The sequence below is a fragment of the Vanessa atalanta genome, chromosome 1, assembly GCF_905147765.1.
Source record: "Vanessa atalanta chromosome 1, ilVanAtal1.2, whole genome shotgun sequence".
Taxonomy (NCBI): Eukaryota; Metazoa; Arthropoda; class Insecta; order Lepidoptera; family Nymphalidae; genus Vanessa; species Vanessa atalanta.
The window spans coordinates 2,679,201-2,698,674 of NC_061871.1; the positions used below are offsets into that span (position 1 = coordinate 2,679,201).

The following is a 19,474-nucleotide window of genomic DNA, read 5'->3' on the forward strand; positions in this document are numbered from 1 at the left end:
TTTCAAAATAATATAAACCAATGTAATTATTTTTAAAATATTTTAAAGAAAAAAATAGCTATTGAAACACAAATTTTTAAGATGGCAACCTTTATGTTTTTTAAGCAGTTGATGCTATCATTGACTTAATCCATACAATAGTCCAAGAATAATATCCTATATATATATATAAAGAAAAAAATAACTGTGTACATCGCCCTACATAATAATCTATAATATTTGAATTTAAATAGTTAGCCCTCTTATCTTCAAAATAATTGAAAAAAAATACTTAAAACAAATTGTATCTTTGTAAAAAAAAAAATAATAATTATTCAGTAATCGTGTTGTAATGCGTAAAGTAAATGTAAAGGAAATACGTTAATAAAATGAAAAATATATTCCAGTAGTATGCATTTTTTAAGTATATATAATAGTTTTGTAAACGTGTCTATCATATATCAGAATCAAGAAATTTTAAAATTACTAAAAAGGAATATATCCATACTACATCCATTTTTATACTGGCGATTAAATTAATTTCTCGCATACCAAACAAATCAAGCTGCAGGGGATTTTCTTCGCTGCCGAGCAAAGAGCATGAAAAAAATCACGAAAAAATAATAATATGAAAACTCAGTGGTGCTTACTTAATACTTATTTGCATTTGCGATATTTTGTGATGAACGACGTTTTTTATCCGCTGCTTCATTGTGACTCAATAAATGAGAACTCTTAAATTCCTATTTGTATCATCTTTACAGAATTCTACAAATTTTGAAATCAATTTATTTTTCAGTGGTAATATTTATTCAAGATTGACTGACTGATTGGTATTGGATATGTATTTTTTTCTAGGGAAATAAAATGGAAGGTATTGACGGGGTTAGGTAGTAGTCCAAATAAACGTAGTACTAATTGCGTAATAGTTTTAAATAAGTCTCCTTAATATTCGTTTAAATGTCAGTTACTAAATTTCTAAAAAAATCTGAGTCCCTTTTCGAGAAATAGGGACTGTCTTGTTTGAAACGAGAAGACAGGTCATACTAGGTTACAGCTAAGGAAAATAAAGTTATATTTAATATCAATAGCGTGGAATGAAAGCATATTTTGGTCTAACAGGAGTACAACAGTTTGTAAATGTATGTTATGAATGAATAAAATAAAAACGCGACATAACAGATGAAAAAAAAAAATCAATTTTAGAGTCAGCTCCAACTACATATTACTTGTTTGATTGTTATATTTACAATAAAATAAAGGGTATTATTTTCCAAATCTTTACTAAAATAATGTAGGATTATGTACAAAATAATAATTTACAATTATCACAAAAATATGTAACCTCAGTAATTAATAGTTAATTAAATAATCGGATACATACTCATATTTAATTTCGTATGAAATATATTTATAATAGTGTTTGATAAAATGTTAAAAATTATCACAAATCATTCCTATCTGAGCTACTGTATCTACACATTAAAAATATACAATATTACCCCAGTATTTCAATGTTCTTAAATATTTCTTTAAAAATATTTTGATTCTAATATAAATAATAAGTTATGTTTAATCAGAATGATAAAAATTACCTAGACTAAAATATTTTTACAATAATATTTTACTAAAAGAATATTTGAGTGCATAACAACATTTATTCTGTTTCCTAAAAATAGTACAATGATATTTATTCCTTCAATTTACGATAATATTTCTATATTGCATAAAGCAATGGCACAATATATTATTATCAATGCTAGGAAAATGAGAGAATTTATTAAAAAATGACAATGAATAAAATAGATGGTGCCTTTAGCTCCTGGCAATGCTAAATGTATTTTCATATAAAATGATAAATTTAAGGTCAATTTAATAAAATGTTAATTAATTGAACATAGTTTTACCAACTAATTTTTGAGGTTTGCATAACATTGCTGATAATCATGAAACATCCTACAAAAACATGTTCTTCTTTATCATACTGCTAATTGATTTTGGTAACTCTTTCCAGAAAATCAGACTTCATATTGACATATTTTTTTTGTTTTATTTAGGTTCTATAGAGATATTTTTACATAAAAGCTTGTATTAATATATTTTTGCAGGATGTTTAATTCCTTTTTATATGCAAAGTTATGGTGCATGTCGTCGTGGTGGAAACATATTTTCTTCAACAACTACAACACCACACAATAAATCATACCCTGTACGATTATGACGAAAAACGAAAAGCACAACACATAGAGGAAACAAAAGTGATATTAAGAAATTCTTCATTAGTGATCTGAATAATGCTACAATGAAACTGAGCGGTTTGCCAGGGTATAATATTACTGTTTCTTTGGGTCTGCCTTCAACTGGTAAGACAGCAGATGCTGTGACAACTCTTAGGCCAAGTAATGCTTTTCCAGGAGTTGCACCTCCTGTCCGACCAACACTTCCACTTAAGCAGAATGCCTTAAACAAAATTATAACATTTTTAAACTTTTGCGTACATAATATTATTATATGTGTAAATACTGTTAAAAATTATATATATATATATATATATATATATATATATAATAATAGTAGCAACATACCTCAAATATGCATACTAATATTCTGTATATTATTTCTAAAAGAAGTATTTCTGATGTGAGTTCCATGGCATACTTATAATCATCATAATGTTCACTGAATTTGTAGAAATCAAACTTATCAAGATCACTGAAAAAAAAGTTTATTTAATGTAGTTGATGAAAGCTAGACTTCCTCAGATAATTTGGCTTCATGAAACATATTCTTTAAATTTTTTCCTAAATTAGTGAAATTTATATATAAATTACTACTTACATTAATTCAAACATGTCTACTGCTATGAATGTGACAATAAGTTTCAGAATAAACAGCAGCATAAAATCAATAAACTCTGCCAATAGCCTCTTATACAAAGGTGGAATAACATACTCAAATCCACCATGTCTCGCTATAACTGAAATTCAACATAGGTATTTAATAAAATTACATTTTTACAATATATAAATATTTTTGTACAGATCAATGTTCAACATACTTTCAGCTGGAGATAGAGGGTCACCTGGAACTTGATTTTCAGCTGCTTGTCGAGGAGGAATTTGTACTTGAAAAGGAAACTGTTGTCCTTGAAATTGATAGTTATTATTGAGTAAAGGAACATTCGTCGGGCTGTTTTGAAGTCCCTGCAATGTCATCATATAGTAGGGGAAACAAGTTGATATATTTTGATACATCTGTGCCTGCTGGATCCATAGACGAAGTGCATGAAAATATGCATCCCGTTCCGATGTTGCTGGCCGGTCACCTTCAGAGCCAGTATTTGAAGTTTCTCTCGAAGGGTCACCATTGTCTACGAGCCTCTCGGTATCCGACATTGTGTTTATATTTACAAACTACATGAAACTCGAAATTTCTCAATAGTAATACAACAATGAGTACACGTCAGTTTTGTTATTTTATTGAAATCTTGCAATATAATTGTCAATGTCAAGTTGTCAAGAGTGACAAATTGACACTATATATTGTTATCGACTTTTATGAATGTTATCAGTATATTATAAGAGGTATCTAGGGTATTAATACCATCTAATCAAACAAGAACAATACGATGGTAATTTTCTAAATAAAAGGAGTATTCACTACCCAGTTGTTAAATTTATGAGTAAATTTATTATTCAGAGTTAAGTAGTGTAATGAAAGTTAAAGATCGAACAGTTATGCTGGCAAGTTTGTAGCAACGAGCCGTCAAATTGCGCTTGTCATCCGTCCACCGGATGCGTGCGCAATATTCCCTTGATTTTGTGGAGTTTGGTGTGGACATTTGTGTAAAAGCGATGGGATTGTTCGTATAAACGCCAATTGTATGTTTAAAGTTGTTTTTAATTTTGTTTCTTCTGTAGTTAACGTTTCAGCTGAAAACAAAATTTTGGTGTCTGTGTATACTTTTTTATAAATTCGTCGTAAACGAGAAACAGTTGTGGCCGGATCAATCGGTAATTTACTGTATTTTTCGCCCAGTGCAATGCGATGTGCCCAATGGGTGTCTGTTAATACATAATAAATATAAAAAGCAGTTGTTCCGTGAGCAGCCACACGTAAGTATACTTTTAAAAACAATCCTAACTACGTAATTATTATCAGAAAAGTTGAAAGTTTAAAAATTACCGTTTTCATACCGAAATTATTATAATCTAAAACAATTTTATCGACAATAATATTTTAGGTTACTAAAGTTTTAAAAAAATAAATAAATTATCATGGTAAACATCTCTTAACAAGCTCTTTACGTGAATACTACGCGTGATATATCTTGTAGCCTTGAATATACTTTTTGCTCGAGTACTTATGTGGGTCACTGTACCCTTTATTTGCTGAATTATTAATATATCATTTTTTTTATTTACATAAGTCACTATAAAATATTCCACCTTATCTTTTTAGTATTATATCTCATTGATAAAGATTAAATCATTTTAAAAAACTTTTTATCTTTTTACTTCTCAATTGTAGAACATTGCCAAGATTATGAGGATTATAATTTTGTCATTTTATGTTAAAAGAACATTTTATTTTTCCTTTTTCGTGTTCTTCTATTATAACTTGATAAAGTTATTATCTTTATATAAAGCAGGGTCTGTTATTTTGTGTTTTTATGTACCTATTAAAAAGTAATTTTTAAGGATTTAAATTATATTAAAATAGCACAAATGTCAATTCCCATCAAAAATGTTATATAAGAATAAATGTTGATGTTAAATAAATAATCATTGTATGTAGTTTGTGTTCAAAACATAATTGAATTGACATAAAAAAAGATTCAGTTTCAAAAAATATAATATGTATTCAATTCTCTTCATCGGACGTCAACTATTAATATTTCAAAGAAAGAATACCTACTAAGTTACATGATACATTTCTACATCATATATTTTAGAGAGATAAAATACAAATTTAATCTCTATAAAATATTTGAAGAAACCTAACTTCACATGAATTTCCGTTTTAGTTTAGTTATTTTTTTTTTACATGCCTACAAAAAATAACAGATTATTAATCCTTTATAAGATAATGTAATTCATAATTTTTTTAATTATGTGAAACACTCAAACTTAATTCTTTAACTAGCTGTCACAATGACAATGCTAATAATATTTTTGATAATATGTGACTTTTATTAATTGCAGCACATTTTAAATGTGATGCCCTTTAAAATTCAAGAAGTTGGCTGATTGATATCTTCGCGGAAAGTTAATTCGCCGATTGGCTAATTCGGCATATTTTTGCCCGATATAATCTTTGACCATGCGTCATCGAAAGGCGTATCTCATGATATCCGCTCTACGAATCGTTGAACTATGAAATATAATGTCATGACCAACGAAACATATTTGTTTCGTCCAATTACTTTAATTTTGGTTCACTTATAACAGTTGGACGTTCTGCTATTTCCATTGCGTCATGTTAATGTTATTATTAAACCACTATATCATTATTGTCAGATGGTTTACAACTTAGTGTGTTATAGCCACAGAGATGGAATGAGTCTCGGATGGTTCAAAGAGTTGGCGCCGATTGTCCTAATTAATATTTACTGCGCACGCGGCGGGCCTCGGCTGCATTACGCGCCTCTTACTCATGGTCCGGTCGTGACGTGAATTATGAGTTACAATACGAACCCTGGAAGTGCCCCGCGTATTTGCTCGGTTTTATAAAGGTTACAAATTTTATTAGAAACATATTTTCTTTATGTATTTACACTGTAAATTAAGCCATAGGTGACGATGTACTAAATGAGATAAAATATACATCGGATATGTTGGTATTTCGTTATAAAATGTCAAGCACGGCTCGTATCATCAATATTCGTATGTTGATTACACTTGATAAAAATACTTGGCTTAATAATTTATGTTTAAACTTTAACACAAAGATAGAAATAAAAAAAAAATAGTTCAACTCTTTCCTTCCCTATTTAAATGTCAAGCACGGCTCGTATCATCAATATTCGTATGTTGATTACACTTGATAAAAATACTTGGCTTAATAATTTATGTTTAAACTTTAACACAAAGATAGAAATAAAAAAAAAAATAGTTCAACTCTTTCCTTCCCTATTTTATGGAGGTCTTTAAAAGAAAAGCGATGTTGAATATTTTGAAAATCACGTCAAAAGAACTGCATATTTAAGGTGCATTTGTGATTCACCAAGCAACGATCCCCCTCATTTGCTTGCACTTTTCCACCCTACAGAGGGAAGACTCCCTTAATTACGATATGCGCGTCTCCGACTACCCACTTGAAGCCTATGATTCACGTTGCGATGTCAAGATTTTGGTGCAACGTCGACAGTTTTTAAGTACCACGGAGTATTTACTGCATAGTAGCGTTAAACGATATTTTAATTTTGCATAAAATAATAAAAAATGAAGCCGGAACTTGCCATTTTATTGTCAAGTATAATGTATTTAAAAATTGTATCAATGCTATATTATATAATAAGTTTCTAGGTTTACTACAAATGCTTTTCGTTGTCCGTATAAGCATTGATTATGTAATTCATTACTTCAAAGAATATTTTTTTCTCTATTATTATAAAAAAAGTTTTATTTGCGCAAGACGTAAAACTGCTTATCCAATTAATACGAAACATTTACATCGAGTAAACCGTCGATATACTCGATGTAAATTTATTTTATTTAATAAATATATAAAATAAAAAGTATTTAATTTATACAATATTTTTCTTATAATCTATTAATAATTTAATAAACGATTCATACGCAAACTCTACGATTTCACAGAACTGACCTCTCACATTTTGTATTCGAAATATCGTTACTTAGAAAGATCCCTATCAAACAGCTGAGTCATAGCACGACTGGTTATCTGATTAGTGTATCAATAATGTTAAAGACGAACGTTAATTTATTACTATTTCATCACACAGCACTGGTTAAGTTTCCTCTCTGATTAAAATTGTTAACTATGTCGTGGGAACGGTATGATCGTTTAATTACTAATAAGGAACCGCTCTGGCCTCGCACGAGTAGCAAGTACCTACTATGTAGAAAGACAGAGCGTATTTTTTTCTAAAAATTTTGACGAAATAGTTTACAATGTCAATATATATATACAATTGTCATATAAATATACAAACTATTTTCACATACAGTGCTCGCAAAGGAAGCTCTCAGGTGCCACGATATTTCCGACTTAATCGACAAATGTCATAACATTAGTTAATTTGCATACAATGTTCGTACTCGCAATGTATAAATATATACAAATAGACGCGGCGAAGGACAGTAATTTATATATGTATTTCATACTATACGTTTATGTAAAATGATCGAAATATACAGGTAGAATCTTATTTTAAAAAATATTTGTTGAATATAAGTTTCGATAAATTCAGTAGGTCATCCTTTTACTAATCTAATTGCATAACATTGTACGTATCAACTGTTTACAATTATACGTATAATATATATATTTTACATGCAAATACACGAATATTAACACGGTTTGTTATCATCAGTGGTATTATATTATATAGAAAGAATAATGTATTTTTAATCAATATTTTGGGTTTTTAATTTATTAGGTAGGTAGTTGGAAAAACAAATAGGTTGCCATTGAAATTATGGTTGAATGTACAGCATAATAAGCGGTAATGATAATTAAAATATATATGTAAATAATATAAAAATATTACTATGTACTAGTAGAAATATTTAAAGAGCATGAACGCAAAATCGGATTCGGACAGGCAAAGGGGAAAAAATCTAAAGTCCTGATGGAATATCAGCAATTTAAGAAGTGCCTTACTTCTCTTAGTAGTAAGACTAGAATCTTTGAACATAGATAATTACTTAATGATATTATTATGCGATTTCAGTTCAACCTTATTTGCTTGAAAAACGTTAACGACTTGTTTAAACGAAAACTTCTCGAAACATCAAAAACTTCAATGAATAATAACTAAAATTGGCGGTCTAATAAAAGTGCCACTTCAAAGACCTGTTTCGAATTTCAAGTTGTTTTTGGGCGAACTCAATATCTTTAAAACTCATAATGGATCCTCTAAGAGCTAAATAACTTTCAGCACTTTCGAATGAAATTAAGTGGAACGGAGTATTAAAAAATGTATAATATTTTGTACAAAAATAGTTTAAACATTAATTATACTCGATAATTAAAATTAATATTATGACTTGTAATAAATAAAAAAAGCAATAAATTATTTCTATAATTACGGACCGACCGACCTCCGAATCCTGCGGTTTCAATCTGCGTCTTCAGTTTAATTTTAGATAATGGAAGTTATCTTTATGTATTTGTTAATGATACCATTTAAAATATTAAAGCACACTTACCAAATTATAAGAATCACTTCCTTATTTATATATCTAGAGTCTAGTCTCGACCAGACCTAGTTTAACATTTCAGGACAAAGCTGGATTCCTACGTGTAAGATAATAAGATTTTAAATAGATATGAATTATTATAGACATTTTTAATTTCTACATTTTGTTAATACTTATAAGGTCTCTTGTTTAAGTAGTAGGTACCTACTAACATTTAGTCGCAACTTGGTCTGGTTGGACTAGATTTCTTTTTTATTGCCGTGTATTGTATCTGTGGTTAGGTTATTAGTAGATATGTATATGTAACACTGGTCTCCTAAAGAGTAATAAATAAAGGCCGCGACTTGTTATCTTCAGTAGACTTAGCGTGATGCGTAACCATAAATGTACCGAGATGCCATTTTGTTTATATTTATAAGATATGTATTACGTAATCGATAAGAATATTAGAGACACATGTGAAAATTAAACATACATTAAAATAAAGGTATAGCAAAAACAGATGAAACTAATTACCTATACTGTAAAAGGTATGCGAGCCACGCCTAAGGGATTGTAAAAAATAACACCCTTAGGGATTCTCCCTTTGGGTGTGACCATTGTCAACTTAAAGAGACGAAGTTTAAGAGAAGTGATAAAAATAAAAACATGTACACTCTATTCCAACCATAACAGGAAAAAGTCAAATTAACAAACATTTGACAGTTAATTGACGCGATATCGTTGGTTGAAAGCTTGATAAATCTATGATATTCACTATGGATTTGCGAGAAAATGGCGTTCTGAATGAACGTCGACGAAACTGTTATCGAAATTTTGAAAGTAAAATTAAAGTGGAAATAAGTAGTTAAGTGTAACAGTGTTGTATTATATATATATCAATCACAAGCTCTTAGTAGTGCACAATATAGTTGAATGATTAGCAAATCGCATGAAATACGTAAATCTAAGTTTGTTTATCTTTTTTCTTACTTTCATTGGAATAGGCTATAGACGACGTTGCGAGAAAATGTAAACTAAGTGAGCCATAATTAGGCGCTAAGTAATGCGGCATGTTTGTCGTAAATGGTGACCAAACATTTGATTAGATTATCATTCTCATCGGATGAGTATTTATGTTGTCGTGTTAGATATTTTCATTCATTCGCCATATAATTGTTTACGGTATGAATACATATACATAGTCACATTACAGTATTACGTTACAGTTATACCTGTATTTTTAATTTAATATCAATGTGATATCCACTGAGCCACCTATGCTATTAATAAAATTGCATGTATATAAATATAAAAAGTTACATAAGCGTATTTATGTAATAATATAAAAGTATGAATAAAAGTATTTTTTTATATTAAAAGAAAACTTACTTTATTTTAATTATATCATTGAAAAAGCCTAAGTAAATTGTTTGAAAATTTAACTATTGACGATTTGCTATCAATGGTATTATACCATTGTCTAGAAACACAGATGACGGACATTGTGAATATTACAATTACAAAACATTGTTGTATTAAATTCTAGCACAAAGGATGATAGGATTGTAACCATAACCATTATAATTACGTTTTCTAATTTTCAAAATATCGTATGTTTATTTAATGCAGGATAAATAATTATAATTTTATTGTATTTATTTATCATATCTACTTAATTTATTTAAATTAACTGCGGTGGTGGCGATGGCAACGTAGTTAGGTAAAATGAGGACTACATAGTATTTCACCTGTTTGAGTTTGTGTGTTTCATTTTTCTGATTTGTACGTGTTGTCTGTAAATGACATCAAAAGCAAAGATAATGTATATGTATATGCTTCATACGTATCCTGTCGTAATGGTAGACGTAATATAGTATCAGTTGAACTCGTCAATTTTCATATGAACACCGTGACTTTGATCTCTATGCGATTTGACGTCAAACGCAGAACGACGATGTTTGTTTTTTTGGCCATTTTACGAGTATTATCTTTACTTGATGCCAGATACTTTTTTACGAATGTAGGTACAGCCATGAATCAATTAGTCCTAAACTTTTAAAGAAGATTTATGCTAAAAAGTGACTGTAAACATGTTGAAAAAAAACAGAGTTAGATATATCCAAAGTTAATTATAAATTTTGTTTCTTTGATCTCATTTTATATTGACGTCGACGTAGATATTATGATGTCAAGACATATTTGTTTGAATTACTTTATCATTTAATTTGAACACAGGCGCAACAGATATTGTCAATATTGGGATAATGTTAAATTATATTCACACCGAATAATATTTATCTGTAGACGTTCTGTTATTAAAAAACAAATTTATACTTGATATCGATTGATTCCAATTATAAACAAATGAGTAGACAGTATGGAAATGCGTTTCGATTTAAAAAGGAGTTTGAAATTTAAATTAAAAGGTTATGTTTAAAACTGACAAAATTAAATCTTTTAACATAAACAACTTATATGTAGAATAGATGACTGTAGATAAAATTAGTTGTTTCCGGCCACCGCTGAGCTCGACGTAAATTATTAGTAATGTATTTTTTTAGTAATGTTTTTTTGTATATTGGTGTACAGTAAAGCAAACCCATCTTTCTTCTGACGCTGCAAATTATATTGTTTTTCTGATAGCAAAGTTGGTATGTAAAGCTTAAAGTATAATGTTTTTTCCAAATAAGTAAAAAGAACTATTCAGGGTTTAATGGTGTTATTTACTGTTCAACTCTCAGGAAAATTATACTAAATAAAACAAAATATAAATAGTAGACATTAAAATAAATTGTAAACATCTATACGTAGTCTACTTGAACGATGAGGTAGACAATGAACTCCAAAAGGGAACAACTCTGAAGTTGTGTGTTTGACTGCACAAGACGCGGACCACAGTCGCGAAAACATTCTATAAAATGCATCATACCAGCCCAGAAACAGCATGAACGATCCTCGACGAGATTCAGAGTCGTGCAGGAATCTGAAAACTTGACACGAAATGAAATGCAGTGAGAAGTTTTAGCAAAACTATTTCAACAACTTTAAATGATTTTAAAGTTTATTTTTAGTCGAGTGTGGTCTTTTCCGTCAAGACGTACTTTAAAGAGGCCGCTAGTCTGGACTACTGAGACTGGCTCTTAAAAGGCCACTGCGACTACACTACACTACTTTTTATAAAATGAAATAATACTTTAAAATTAAATACATAATATAATGGTCAAAATGGCATGTCCATTTTTATGAAGATATTCCTACAGAAATGATAAAAGTATTTCATGAAAAACGAAAGGGAATTGGGCAATTTCCGGTCTGATTGTATTGTGTTGAGTTGTTTTTTTTTATATTCTACGACATTTAATCAATTTTCGTACCAAATTTTGTTTGAATCCGTCCAATAATTTAAACGTGATTGAGATAAAAAAATAGCCAACCAACAATCTCATCAATGAGAGATTACGTTTGTTTTTTAATTTGAAATTTTATATATGGTTTTCAATGAAAACTCTACATGTCCTTCTTATCGACCTTTATGTTTCTATTACATGTTAATATAAAACGCTATTGATCACACCCATACATTAAGACGAGTTTTCTTTCCTTATTAAGGTAAAATTATCATTTATAAATTATGTTTTTGTCAAAAGATTTTGTTGAATAGATTTTAAAATAGCAGAAAACATTAATCTGCATGAATATTATAACTGTAAATCATAGCTAAAAGAACTTGGTATTTGTAGTATTAAATGTGTGACGAAGCTTGGTCAGTATGAGAACTGAAGAAAATATAGTTTCTAAAACTAAAATAAAAAAGTAGTAAATCAGATATTACGTTAATTTTATTCTTTATTTACATCACTTCGAGATCCATTCTAAATAGATGTAGGCGTTTTAGATACAAATCATCCAACCGAGATTGATGAGAACAACGATCCCATGTCGGAAACGAGGTACAGCGGGGATCATCATGTTGTCAGTCATGGGTCATCAAGAATGCCGCAAGTGATTGTTTCCGTAGGGTCTTACTGTAGCTTTTTCTGATTTCAAATGCCACGAATTCAAATTCTAAATTATTTATTCATTGTACCTAGAAGCTTTGCACTTATTGATTGATAGTCGAAATGAAAATTACACCTTGACCTGCTAAGAACTAGGGAAATAAATTTGGAAGGGTTTTTATGTCAAATATTTTACTTGCTTAATTTTTTCACACATAACAAAGAACAAGTGATATTAATTAATTTATTTTAATTTGTTTGAATTTATTCACAATTATATCGTGTAAAAGTTAACCGTATCTTAAGTATTACAAAAACATCAATTGAATTTTAAGATTCGAATATGTAGTGAGTGGAACGGTTTTTACGGCATATAGTTGTAACGTAAAGCACTGAACTATAAATATAGAATAGGGAGAAGTACTCAGTGGAATGCGCTCCCAACCGAAAACAGATAAGCGTTACACGTGAACACATCGGTGACGTCACACCAATCAGCTAGCTCGTTACGATGCCGAAGAATTCCACTAAAAACTTTACGCTGTTTTCTTTTACTGGTCATTTTGATGGATCCGTTCGGTGATGTACTTCCTTGATAACATCGAGTGAATTACAATTTCAAACATTCCACTTTTTATCACGAGCGCTTTATGCTTGGTGTAGTCAATTGATTGTTTCCAAGAAATCGAGTACTTTATTGTAACTTGGATTCCAGTTCTTTCGAAATCTTTTTTGTATTCATCAGGTCAATACTGTATACAAAGACATCGCCGTGTCGTTCCGTTAAGGGAGCAGTGTAAAGCATTTATACAATAGCTTTTTAGTAATTAATGAAAACTTAACTTGCTAATGAGTGTTATTTCAATTCATTGTCATCTTTCGTTTATACGGGTTTGTTTTTCGTTAGATTTATTTTCGATTACAATTAATACGATAGATCTTTATTAAATTATTTGATATTAATAACATAATATATCTCAGTAAAATAAGTGAAAGTTTAGTGCTTTCTGGAGGTTCCTCTTAGTTGGTATTGTCCGTTTCGATTACGAAATGATTTTTGTTACTACCCGAGTGCTGTATATACATATATTCTATTTAAATACTATAAGATATTTTAAGTATTGTGTTTCAAACAATGCTGTACTTAGGCTTCGTTTATATGACACTGCAACCGCATCGGCGCCAAATCGTAACTCATGTTAAATATATTATAGTTTCCGGCCGCGGCTCCCCCCGTCCGAGATCAGGGACAGATATCCTTTGTGCTCTCGGGGTGTTCGTTATCCTATGTCCTTTTCTGTATCCCTGACAAGGTGTACGCAAATTTCATGATTGTTAGTTAAGAAGAAGTAGGACATGAATACGTAATAAACAAATTCACTTTGTGTCAATTCAATTCAATGCGGGAATTAGCGGTTTTCAAGCGTCGCCTGCGGATCGACTGTGTCGCTATATGCGCGAAACCCTATATGATACTTGTTTACAAAATTACATATTATATAAAACTTTTAGTCATTAATACAGTTATCAAACGGGTCTCAATAATTGCGGTCTTGCGTCAATGGCGGTTAACCTCTTTTCCTAACATTGAAACTACAACATTAAGAACTGATCACAACACTTCTGTTATTATTAATTTTCGATACGAAATAATGATTTATTTTTATTCATAAGTTTGAAATACATACATACTTAAAGCTGTCCATCCATGGACGAATTTATAGGTACGTATTTATGAAGCATAATTTATTAATGAAATCTGAATTAAACTTATCAGTTCAGATGCTTAATACTTCAATACGGTCACAATTATAAGGTACAGGAAAATGCTGTGACATCTTTGTGGACCAAATAAGTTGCTACAGCATTCAATATTAATTGTATGGAATTAAGTGAATGTTAACTTTAATTCAAAGAATATCACATTATAATTATATATAAATATGAAATAAGTTATTAATTGTATATTTTATATACGTAAAAACTCGCATTTATTTTTTGAATGTTTGGCAAAATTTGATCAATACTTTCGAAGATGTTATACGACGCTTATAACATGTATAACAAAATTGAAGGTGTAGTAAAATGTATTCGCTAGTATGTAGATCGCTTGGCTCGATATTTATTGCTTGGAATTTTATAAATCTAAGGCTAAAACAAACGGGCCAATTTGTGACAGTGAGGTGTGAGTGACAGCGTCATACTAATTTATTAGTGTGCTTGTACTTGTTGGCCACTATTTCTTTCGACGCGTTCTCAACTTCGACTGTCTATCTTCAGAAATAAATAACCAAATATTTAATGCGTTATACGAATAGCTTATATTATGTAATTATTAATAAAATATCATATGGTAAAACTATAATATTAGCCAACCTCTTACTCCATATCCTTAAAATATAAATATATCTTATACTAGCTAATACTCCCTATACATGTATATTGTATAAGTATAGTATAAAAAATGGTATTCGGTTCAATGGTTTTGATTTATTAATTTACGAAATATTTTAATAAATACGAACTTTTAATATTGTCTATACGGATGAAAATAAATTAAATCTCATTTCAAAGTTACTTCGCTGTAGGCGGAGTAAATTATAACTAGAACCTTCCTATAATATGAAATAAAGGCATTTCTTTCACTTTTCTCTTAAGAAGTTGCCGCGTTCTTAATTAAATATTTGCGCAAAGACCGGCGGTGGTCGTAATTAATTTTATTTTAAAGAAAAATTAAAAGAATCCTGATAGTAGCTTGTTTGTTTAAGTTGTTACGAGAATATTTTGTATACAATAAATCATGCCAACGTGTTTGTTATTGATGGTATGGATGAAGGAGCAAGTGAAGATGGATCGCGTTCATGTTTGTCTACCCTCCGGTTTATTTTCGCTTTACTCGTACGTGACCTAACACCGATTTAACGTGACCGCAGTGCCATTTTAGACTTGATCACTTTGGAACTAAATCGTTATCGCTGTTATATATAAAAATTTAAGACATTGTTTATTGTTTTTTTTAATTATTTCTTATTTAATTTCATATGAGGATGTGATTGTTGAATTTTACAACTGAATTTCAAACTAAGAACTAGTTTGATTGAGAGAAAATTTTCACGCAGTTTTGTTGCTGCTAACAACCGACATAATACAATATTATAGTATAATGAGATATAGTTGTTGTAGTACATGGAATAAATGAAGGGCATGTTTTAATAAAGGTTTCTCAATTTATTTTATGATGTCACTAGAGATCTTATTATGTATTCTACTACTTATTATTATTCTTATACTTACTATTATTCTTTTGCTTTATAAACCCGGATATAAAATTAAATTAAAATAGTCTCTTACAAGCACACATTTCAATCATTTTATAATATTTATTAAGCGTTCTACCAAGTGGCATTAGCGAGAAACTCGGCAGCTACAAAACTTGAAATTATTATTCTTTAAAAATAATACGTACTATTAAAGTACTTACATTAATTAATAAAATATTCTCTTATTTGTAATGAGTACTTAAATAGAGATACGTTATAATGAAGCCATTCATTTACCAATTAAACTGTTCAGATAGCATTAAAACATGTACTACATAAAAGCAATTACGTTTTAAATAAAAAATGTCATCGTAACACTTTATAGCCGGTAGTTAAATTAGTTCATAGGGTTATCATAAACGCTAGTAATTGTTCGACATATATACGATTCATACATTTAATGTTCTACTTATTTATCTATGAGCTTTGCTCGTGAGTATTCTCGTGCAATAATGATGAAATCTACCTTATCAAATTTCGGCCGTGTCAACTAATCGCAAGGAATTAGCTCTGTCGATGTGTACGCCACAGGCAAATTGCACGGTTGAAATTATTTTATACTCGTTTGTATATGATGAGCTAAGTAGATATAAACTATCATTGTTAATCTTTTATTCGAGGGTAACTAGTAGAAAAATACGATGTTATATACAAGATAGTTTGATAAGTAGCTACATAATTTTATTTTATGAATGTACATGGATTTTGAACCGTTTTTGGTGAAGCTGTCAAAGTCTAAATCAGATCTATTCTGAGATTAAAAAAAATTTATCTTTGATGACATATATTTATCACATTTATAAGATTCGAATACCCATATCTTTCTTAATGAAAATAAATATTTTAATATTCTTCTTTTAATGAAAATTAATATTTAAGGGAATAATTAAAAAGATATGCGCATTCATTAATAATAATAGACTTCAATTTATCGATATGGTGTGTTTAGAGTAAAATTAAGTAAATGAATTTTTGTTAAATAGTTTTGGTTTAAATAACATTGAAATTGAGTGAAGTGAGTGAAAAACCATAAATATATTCTATTAAATAGATGCTTAAAAGTTGTTTTGAATGGATCATCTCACAAGTGATTCCCAGTATTCATATTATATTAGTATATCACACGTGTGATTGTGGAAATGAACTAATTCAGTTGTGGTTAGTTATGATAACTTGATCTTTCATCTTGTAACCCACTGCACTCGGTCCGACTTTTACACCCCCTCCTCTCACTGGCTAACGAGGTTACACGTTGAAGTTGAAACTCTCCAAACAATATAACGCGCGTCTTGTACGATCTGGTTAGTTCAGTAGGCAAGATTCACTTATGATTTAGTTGGGAATGGAGACTGCGATAGGATACTTCCTCTCGACGCGACAGTTTCGAGTTCCGATTCTCACATGCAACCTTGCACGCGCGGCTAACGAGATTACGCGTCGGTGTGGATCTCGGTAACTTTATATGCAGTTGACGGTTTGCTTATTCTATTTGTAGATATAACAAAGCCGATGGCCAGAATAAATTCTGGTATTGATGTTAATTAAAATTAGATTTGCTTGTTTTAACAACTCGTGCGCTTCAAAAGATCATCAAACATCCGAACTGTATTTCGATTCACGATCGACGTAAGCGCAAAATTTACTGCTTGGCGCCGTTTCGCTCTTTATGGCGCAATATAATCAGCGCGCCCGTTCAATGAGCAAATTATTGGAGATCCGCATCTATTTCACGCCCGCGTTGGCCCATCTACGTTGCGATCCGCTTCGATTGTGCGGGGGATTTATTGCTCCGTGTTAATAGAAAAATATGTTAACTGCACATTAATGCTCAATAATAATCCGCCTATTTTACATACACCCATAATAATACGCTCTTTTGAAATATAGCTAGGATATTCGTATAAAATACGATGTAATGCTAATAAAATGAATGAACTGATGTTTCATGTTAAACATTACTTTTTCAATAATAAAGTTTACATAAGCTACATTATTACAAATATTTCAGAACAGAGAGCCTTGACGCAAATATAACAATACTGATCAACTTGACACGAATCGTATATCTTAATATAGAAAGCTAGGAAAAAAATGGTTAATTTATTTGAATAGTAATGTTTACTTTTTTTGTCGTCGAGGAATTCAACACGATGTCAAAGGAATCCTTTTTTTAGCAATCGGAATAAGTCATCGGGGTAGAAGACTGTGTTTATGAAAAAAGCAAATTCCAGACGCCGAGAGCAGTTCAATTGTCGCCTCGTTTATTCGTTGAATACATAACGAGCTGTCTTGTGTCGTAATCTATAGCCTGTTGTAACCTATTGAATGATGATACGGTCAGTCTAAGACGTCATCATTTAAATTATTATTAATATTATTTGCTAGGCATTTGAAATAGTTCATATCAATCCAAACAATGAAGTAATTTTTTTGAAAAACCATAGATAAAACTTCCGAAAATTACCATCACACCAATTAAAAAATGTATAGTCAATTTGACGTTATTATAAAAATGCTTGCAACTTAACAATATGAAATATAAATATACTTTTTTTTCGATCTGGGTTTTCTTTTTCATTGTTATTCGAGATAAGTGGCATACGTAAATAAAAACAAACATAGGATTACATAGTAGTAATGATAAAGTTCATAACCGTTTGATTGTATTCAAATCAGCCACCATTGTTTGTATTCTGTGTTTTTTTTTCATTTAACAAAGACTTAAATTTTAAAGGTATATGAAGAACTAGCAAGTGCGTTATAAGAGTATTATGTTAAGTGTGGAATTACGTTTCAAGCAATTCGAAGAACGTAGATACTTCAAAAGGCGTTTCCAGGAAACACGGTTCAAGGATTAATATCCGAACAGAATATAATACATACATACACAATACATAAATAAAAATATCTTTATTTGTAAAAAAATAATATTACTTACATTTAATGTGTTATAGTACTTCAATCAGTAAAATAATACATAACTATTTGGTACAGCTTCAAAATACACATACATACGTACTAAGAGTACGTATCTAAAAACAAAAAAAAAACAAAAGTATATTTATTTTGAATTTGTTTGCTTTAATATTTGATTTCCTAATTTTGATGTTATCGATATCTATAATATTATTACAATCATAGACTACAAAGGTAGATATCAATATTATTCCAATATAGTCGAGTCCAAAACATGTTATATAGTAACTGTTCGGGCAGTGTCTCTTGATGTTGATGTTGATTTTACGAAAATTATTTCATTATTCGATTTATATATATTTTTATTTAAAATATTACATGTAAATGAATGGTGATAATAACATCGGATGAGCGCGTATCACAAGCTGATATGTGTTTATCTACTACGTAATGGACTACACTGATATCGTGTTATACAACGTACTGGTTATGTCGACCACTCAAATATGTAAAATAATAAGTTAGAGTGGACGGACTTTTCTTTAGTGCAGTGCTCAAACTGATTTTATTCTATTTACACCTAAAACATACATACACAATAAATAATAATTAATTATTATTAGGTTAAAAATCACTTTTATATATTTTTAGCTAAGACAAAACGTTAATAGCGCAATGGTTGACTCGCCGTCTAACAATTTAAAAAGTCGCAGGATCGACCCAGACTCCTTGGACTTTTGTCGTCCCCACTCTTACACAAGTTTTAAGCTTCATTTGGATTGTAAATAGGTATATTTGTAATTCCTTAAAAACCGCATTTTAAAAATGCTGCTTACAATTCTTTAAAAAAAATCAAACAAATATTAGGTACGGTATTCATCCGGCTCTAATG

General features: G+C 29.9%; 2 protein-coding genes across 2 annotated transcripts in view; one reads left to right on the plus strand and one right to left on the minus strand.

The window, feature by feature from the left end:
• Positions 1–1,410: 1,410 nt before the first annotated feature.
• On the minus strand, positions 1,411–3,471 carry LOC125077667 (protein FAM8A1). Its single transcript, XM_047689664.1, has 4 exons — positions 3,038–3,471; positions 2,818–2,956; positions 2,565–2,691; positions 1,411–2,439 (listed from the first exon to the last, which is right to left on the minus strand). The coding sequence occupies exons 1-4, from the start codon at positions 3,372–3,374 to the stop codon at positions 2,116–2,118; spliced, it is 927 nt and encodes a 308-aa protein (XP_047545620.1). The 5' UTR covers positions 3,375–3,471; the 3' UTR covers positions 1,411–2,115.
• A 272-nt stretch (positions 3,472–3,743) lies between these two features.
• Positions 3,744–19,474, plus strand: part of LOC125064101 (beta-arrestin-1) — an 81,962-nt gene continuing 66,231 nt past the window's right edge. Inside the window, exon 1 of the mRNA XM_047671122.1 lies at positions 3,744–4,094. The gene's annotated coding sequence lies outside the window, so the exon portion shown is untranslated. The remainder of the gene's footprint in view (positions 4,095–19,474) is intronic.

Bases quoted from the DNA above. Each gene is read 5' to 3' on its own strand.
- LOC125077667 (XM_047689664.1), bottom strand. From the start codon at position 3,374: ATGTCGGATACCGAGAGGCTCGTAGACAATGGTGACCCTTCGAGAGAA. The intron at 2,957-3,037 runs GTATGTTGAACA...GTTGAATTTCAG, and splicing joins CCCTCTATCTCCAGCTGAAA to TTATAGCGAGACATGGTGGA. The intron at 2,440-2,564 runs GTATGTTGCTAC...ATTTTGTTTAAG, and splicing joins TATTAGTATGCATATTTGAG to GCATTCTGCTTAAGTGGAAG.